The sequence below is a fragment of the Bombus pascuorum genome, chromosome 15, assembly GCF_905332965.1.
Source record: "Bombus pascuorum chromosome 15, iyBomPasc1.1, whole genome shotgun sequence".
Classification (NCBI taxonomy): domain Eukaryota; kingdom Metazoa; phylum Arthropoda; class Insecta; order Hymenoptera; family Apidae; genus Bombus; species Bombus pascuorum.
Genome location: NC_083502.1, coordinates 3588677 through 3596172, shown reverse-complemented (window position 1 = coordinate 3596172; position 7496 = coordinate 3588677). Strand labels below are relative to the sequence as shown.

General features: G+C 36.0%; 1 protein-coding gene across 5 annotated transcripts; it reads right to left on the bottom strand.

The window, feature by feature from the left end:
• Positions 1 to 3090: 3090 nt before the first annotated feature.
• On the bottom strand, positions 3091 to 7496 carry LOC132914493 (pancreas transcription factor 1 subunit alpha-like). 5 transcript variants are annotated; one of them, XM_060973648.1, is made up of 3 exons: positions 5050 to 7496; positions 4342 to 4666; positions 3091 to 3834 (listed from the first exon to the last, which is right to left on the bottom strand). In XM_060973648.1, the coding sequence occupies exons 1-3, from the start codon at positions 5319 to 5321 to the stop codon at positions 3679 to 3681; spliced, it is 753 nt and encodes a 250-aa protein (XP_060829631.1). In that variant the 5' UTR covers positions 5322 to 7496; the 3' UTR covers positions 3091 to 3678. The 5 variants fall into 5 exon arrangements, with proteins under 5 accessions (XP_060829631.1, XP_060829633.1, XP_060829632.1 ...); XM_060973650.1 differs by having other exon boundaries at positions 4332 to 4666; positions 5050 to 7495; XM_060973649.1 differs by having other exon boundaries at positions 4329 to 4666; positions 5050 to 7491.

The following is a 7496-nucleotide window of genomic DNA, read 5'->3' as shown; positions in this document are numbered from 1 at the left end:
CCCCAGTATGTGTAATGGAACCCCAGCCTTCTGTCTGTCGATGTAACATTGTTAATTCTGCTCTCAAGTTACATTCAAACCACTATCTATGAATTTGATATATTTTCCTGTTTCCTTTGGTTTACTTATGCTTTGTTCTGTACTAATTTGTACTCCTTTCTTTTAGAGTATGGATAGAGAAAAAGAAAAAACTGGGCATTGTAAATTAAGGAGTTAGATACGAATGTTTCAAGCTAAAAGGATAAATTATTCTCCTTGAAACATTGAAACTTCAATGCAACTTGTTTTAGCATTTGATATACTGATAGCAAGTGACTGGCTAGTATATCGTATACTAACAGTATTTCTTAGTATTTTCTCTGCGATGATTACAAAAGTAAATAAGATTAATAACTGATAAAAGGACAGCTATTCGTCAGGTGATCGAAACTGGTTCAGACTTATCTACAGTTGACGCAGGTGTGTTCATACACCTGCCCTTATCACGCGCCACTTCGTGGTGCATCAATCTTTTAGCACTTATATCTTTCAATATCAAGTGTTACATTAATATTCTTGCCAATATGAAACGCGATAGTTCTCTAATCTTTTCCAATACTTTACTTCGGTCATATTATCTAAAAATGAAATTCTATTTCAATCAGAACTAAAACAAAAAGCCCCAACATTTTGATAATAATATAATTGATCATATATTCGTTTTTATTATTCATAAGGATGGAATTAAAGCTTGAATCATTTTTCAGGGCATCTTCATAGAGAAGTCCAGCGGTTAAGGGGAGGCGTGAAAGTTCAATACCCCAGGTTGAACCTAATCGGCTCGAACGTCACGGTACCGTGATCCCGTGAAAATTAGCAAACCATAGAATCGCGGCTGCAGCCCCTTCCGCGTATCAGACGCGCATTAAGAGCACCCTCTTGTCACGAGGGTCGCACTTGTGTTGATCCTCGCAGCTGGAGTGACACACAAATAAAGTATTAATTCGCGATTCATGTAGTAATACCGTAGCATCGCTCTGAATGCAACGTCCATACTAATCTACTATCTAACGTTGTTCATCGTACCCTAAAATGTATCTATGTAAGAAATTCTAGAATTTCTCTCTCCAGTTTTAAATATTTATATCATGATACTAAAATTTTTGAGATACCTAAGTACTCTGCTATATTTAATGGTACTTGTTAAGTATCTTGAATTACTTCAAAGTACATATTTCTTAAATATTTGATGGCAAATATAAAATACTTATTCCAATTCTGTTTAAATAACCAAAAACAAAGGAGAGAGGAAAGAACACTCTCGGAGAAGGTGGGAACTGTTTCGATTCGTCCCAAGGGACACGTATATCGTCCCTAATTGTCCACAAATCGACGACCACCCTCAATTTCCGAACCGTTAAGTATAACCACCCCCTGGGGCACCAGGGGCGTTCCGCTAGCTTTCTGTTGAGTGCCGCCTGATACAACGGGGTAGAATATGGATTCAATTACACCTCATTGTGCCACAGTGTCTATAAACAATGCTGTTTTCACAGCTGATAGCGGTCCACGTCCTGCTGCGCCTCCACCAAGTTGGACCTAGTTCACCTAGTAGACTTTCTTTGTAGTAAGTGTAATTTCTGATCTCTTCATTAAGAAACAATGTGATTTTAACTGCAGAATTTGGTCATAATAATACAATAAAATAATATATTTATAATTATATTCCTTTTAGTATAGTCACATCCTTATCATTGATAAATTGGTTGTTTGCAATTAAAAAATTCATTCATTTGGAATTAAATACTGTAATTTCAAAGAATTTTAAATGAAGAAATGAGAAGAAGAGATGGGAAAGACAAACTTAAACGAAGAAGACGCACGGAGAAAAGATCTTCATAAAAATTAGAAAGGAAATTCAACTAGTGATGGATAAAACATTTTCAAGGGAACAATTTCCACAATATTCTGGCTTACCATACAATTCCACCCTTGAAGCAAAATTTCGAGCTCTACACGGTGCTTAACTGTATATATACACTTTTAACTCCATACTTAGCTGTACATACGTATACTTTTAACTAGTGAAACGTAACTATATAAGTGGAGGACGGTCAGAAACTTGTAAAAGCAAGTGGACTAGTTATTATGCTAATGATATCTATTTTTAAGTAAATGGCTCGGCTCATTAACGTAACAACCAGTGAGGCACGGGTAGAAGCTAGAAAACCGTATTCAGGGTGCAGAAATAACGAAGAGGGAAAAGAGGATCGCGTCGTGGGAAGATCCGCAGCCGTCGACGCCATTATTCCCGAGTCGCAGGACGTCGCGACACCGCAATATCGACGTACCGCCCACGATTTTCCTTCTCTGTCTCATCCACGTCGGTTCTGCTCCCCTTTCAGGCGAACTCTACGCCAGAATTTGGCGCAGCTTCTACCCTCTTTTTTTTCGGAGTCCTCCGCCATTTCGTTGCGAAAAATACTACGTTCAAAGCCTTGTCCGACTTCTTGGACACTGGGGAAACACATTCTTTATCTTCATTACCTTACTTTGTATTGAATCTTGATGAAATTTTGGGGAATAAACTTTTTAAATTATATTAAACGGAGGAAAAGAACACAAGGAAAATTGAAGATATGAAAAAGTCTAAAAGGTTGAGAGATTAGTCTTGGACTGAAAATTTCATGAAATAGAGTCTGTTTCCTGCTGAAAACATTTTAGTAACATAACTTGTTAAAATTAATTAAGAGAAACGAGAAACATTAAAGATGGAAAGATATAAAAATTTGGAAGATTGAAAAATTGACAGAAATTGTAGAAATTTGAAAATTAAAGAGAAGAAAATTCAAGAAAAATTATTTTGGATTCAGTTTTCTCTGAATCAAGCAAAGAGGTTTCGGATTAAATTTTAACGAGCTACAGTGGGAAGACTATTGATTTCTAAAAGAACTATGTACACTTATCAGGAAGTGCGCAGAATATTGGAATTTTAACTTATACAAGCAAACTTCATTAACTATTGTTTCAATAATAAAAGAGAAAGAATGGAAGAAAGCGGGAATTACGGTAAAATATAAAAAATGCATGGTAACAAAAGAAGAAACAATCTGAAACTTGAAGAACCTACTTTATTTGGCTTGGGTGGCAATCACGTTGACAATCATTCTGTTGCATATTCACATTTCACGTACAAACAATATCTGCTTACACTTTTTTACTCACTCTATATGTACAATAGTAACATGAATTCTGTCAGACAATAGAGAAATCAATTGATTACTTAAGAGAAGAGAAAAACTCCTGACAGAATTTTTATGTATTTCCTCTTCCATTTACTAAGCGTAGATTCGCTGTTTTTTGAGCACGTCTAAGAAGAAACTGAAAGAAGTTACACATGTTCTTCACATTCTATAGGAATTTCTTATTTAATTCCTATCTGAAATTCCATTAACACATTAATTTAAAGAATGATACTGTCTATATATAGGACAATTAAATAATGTTAACAATAATAATTTAATAATACTGTCCAACCGTGACTTAAAATCGACTAGAGATACAGGATAATTAATTAGCATAATTTTTTTGGTTAACAAATGTTGTTCTTTTGGTACGATTAAAAATTAGAAAAAATGAATGATTGACTAGAAATTTCTGTCCTTAGATACTAAATAACAGGCTCGACGCACTTAATAATTAACACCTGAGCACTTTATTCGAATGTCGAGCCATTCTTTGATGTTCTTGGGTCCTCCGGGGTCCAGACTTTCGCGTACATCGTCCCATTCGGGGAGATGTCCGACTTCCTAGACCAGGACAAAGAATGGAAAATGAATGGGTTCCCCTCGCTGCCTGAAATTTGATTATTGATCAAAATTAGTATATCAAGGAGCTTAATTTCTATTGAAATAACCATCAGAATTTTAATAAAATTAAATATTCTCTTCTCCTTGTTTCTTACTCGAACTATAGGATTTTGATTGCTTGTAAAATTTGATCAATAAAATTGTTAACAAACTGTCAATAAAACAAGTCTGTAAAGACCAGATAGGCTCAAATTTGATGTGCTTGTTAATTAAGATTTTATATTACTGTCTGTAATCCATTTATTGTTTTGCATAAAAGAGTATCCAAAATTAAGAGTAAACAAAAGAAAAATGTCAAATATATTGTTGTAAATTATAAAAATCCTTCTGTAAGGATGCCAGGTAAATCTAAAAGACAATCTAAGCCAATTGATAGGTAAAGTCTAACACAGTTTAGGTCAATAAATGAAAAAAAAGAAAGTAAAGAATAACGTGGATATGACAGAAAGGAGATGTGAGTGCGATCGGTATTGGCCTCACCACGAATTATGACCTTCTTAGTGTCGTCTCGACCGGAACACCTCGAGAGACCTCCGTTTCCTGTCAGAGGATCGTTGCCCTTGTCAGCTCTGACCAGTTCGTTCAGGAACTTTATGTAACCGATCGCCAATTTTAATGTATCTACTTTAGAGAGTCTCTTTTCGTAGGGCAAAGTTGGTATGTGAGCCCTAAGGCCCTCGAAGGCGTCGTTTATATTCTGCATACGTCTCCTCTCCCTCATATTGGCAGCCTGCCTCTGTTGCACCGCCTGCCTTGGACTTTTTCCCGTTGCCCCGTTCCTTCTGTTGCTCTGACTTCGTCTAGAAATCATTATTACACTGTTTTTAATAGAATAATGATCTCTAGACACCTATTTTTAAAGATATTTCTAAGATTCCTTGAAAGTTAGGTTTAAAAGTGGTCCAAAATCGTAGAAGACAGAGGAAGAAATATATTTGATCATTATTGAACTCTATTTGTTGGGATTATGATCTTTAGACGATAAGTTTTGTATATATCCTTAAGATGCTTGTGAGATTTGGTGTAAACATGGGCCACGAGAACTTTCTCGTGGAAGACAGAGGAAGAAATTTTCTTAATATGAAACTACTCTAACTCACAGTCTTGGTAAAATATCATAAAATAACTTAAACTCTCTTCTGAATAAAAATAAATATGAAAATAATTTTAATAAAAATTTATTTGCGCAGGTAACACTCACTCTCTGGTGTGGTTTTCCTGGTCACTGCTGTAAGCGCTTTCATTGTCGGTGCTGTTTTCGTCATATAAATAAATTTCACTGCCACTGGTACTTCCAGTACTGCCAGCAGTATGAGAAGCTAGCTGCGACGGAATCGAAGGCAGCGTAGCCGTGGTAGGTGCTCCGCAATGCGGTGGCAGAGCTGGAATCGCAGGATTTCCAAGAAAACTATGAGCCTCGTACATATACTGGCGATTCATCATGTCTAATTCCAAATTATCCATAGAATACATCTTGAGGAGACTTGTCTTATACTTAAATTTCTTTGGTACGTGTGTATTTCAGATAAATTCTTTGGTATAGTGACTAGAATCTTTGACTAGTTCAAATTAATTCATTGAACTGCTCTTACATAGTGTTTATAAGATTGTTTATTAATCCTATTTAGATCGACGTAGAAATTTGGAAGATTTGATTCTACACTGTAGTTTTTACTTGAGAATCTCTCAAGTGAGCTTCAAACGTTTCCATCACGAGCTACAGGATACTTTGAAAGTTTGACTTCACACTGTAGTTTATAGTTGAGAATCTCTCAAAGAGGATCCACATTCAAATTTAATACAAGAAGCATCCTTGAGATCAGTCACAATGCTTTTATACAATCTCTAAACCCTGTCTATATGGACACTATAGTCTTCTTTGAAGGAGGAAGAACCAATATCTTCGACCTAATACAGGAAATATTAAACAGATTATTGAGATCACGGACAACGCTGCTGTGTAATTTCTGAGTGCTTCCTAGAATGCTATATAGCGTCTTTTGAACGCAGAAGAGACAATTCTTCAAACTCAATGCAAGGAACATTGAATGGATTCAATTAAACTGGGATCAGCAGGCAGTTTTCGTTGAAATTTCCAGTGAATTCCAATGCAAGCACCCTCGATCACGTCCCGAGGATCACTGATACCATCGACATGACACGTGGCCTCAGCGCGTGCTAGGAAATACTTCTAAACAGCGGCACGTGCCAGGAGGAAGCCAGGACACGTGTCCAGGTTTGTCCAGACACTTAACACAATGTATTCAATCCTTCCTTGTTGGTCATACTCTGATCTAGTTCAAAATTCCTCTTCCAGACACTTGAGGAACCACTTTGGATGTAAGGAAACCATCAACCAATCTCTTCATCCTCGATCTTCTTCCTGGACAACGTTCTCTTCACTTCCACTCATAGTTCAGATTCTTCAAACTTCTAATCGGACGTTCGGCACACATCATTCACACAAAATGGGGTTTTACGACCTTATGAAATTTGACAAAATTGAAGATAAGTTGCAAAATTGTGATAAATTAAAACGTGCTTGGAACCTAATGGATTAATGCATTAATTCATACACTTTGATAAAACTGTTATATTGTTATCACATTCACGGATCCACTAATAACCAAATTCTTATGAGTAACAATGTATTTAATGTATTGATGTTAAAACTGATTCTCGTAAGAGAAAAGATAGAAAAATCACTGACATGATATTGTTAGCATGTATAATTATTTGGATTTGAGGTGAAAGAGAGAATATCGAACTGTTGAGTGAATGTTAGGCTGTTAGAAAGGTGAAATGGAACTGTGGATCATTGATGAGCACTGGTTCAGGTAGTCTGTCGAAACTGAAAGAGAAAAGCGGTAGGGAAGCCATTCCTGGGGTTGAAAGTCTAGCTGCATCCCCATTCGTCGAGCTAGTTGGTGGTGGAGCCTACCTACCCCTAGTTGCCTGGCTGCTAGTTCCGCCTCTTCATCGATCTGATAAGGAACAGGGAGGTTCTGGATTGAAGAAACGGGGCGATAATGCGAATTGAATAGATTTACGAATCGAATTTGCACATCAAGATGGATATTTTAGATGTTAGACAGTTGTCGTATATATATGGATAAAGAAAGTTTAAGGAAGAAGCTGTAAATTTGGTAGAAATTGGTTGAAGGCGAGTGTCGTATAGAAATTGGAATAAGAAAAGATCTGGAAAAAAATTCCAAGAAGAGGATCAGCTATACGATTTAATAGAAACTGGACAAAGGATTTTGGTGAACTAAAGAAAGGAAGAAATGTAGGAGAAATTATAAGAAAGTAAATATAGCAGGAATCGGGGAAAGGAATTCAACAATTTGAAAAAGGATTTTTAGAAAAAGTGATGGATTTAAGAAAGAATTTAGAGAAAGGAAATTACGTAAAGAAACTTTTAACCAGAAGACATTTTTCTAGTGAAGATTAGAAGATTCAATTCGTAATAGAAGGATTGTATTAGAACTTTTATCAATGTCAAATATCGTACTTGAATTTAACTGAGAAAGTTAACAAACAGCTGACTACAATATGTTAAAGAATAACAGCTCTATATTAAAAAGTACATGTCGTGCAAAGCTTGGAAAACTTTCTTTCACGTGACACAAAGTTTCATAGAAACATATT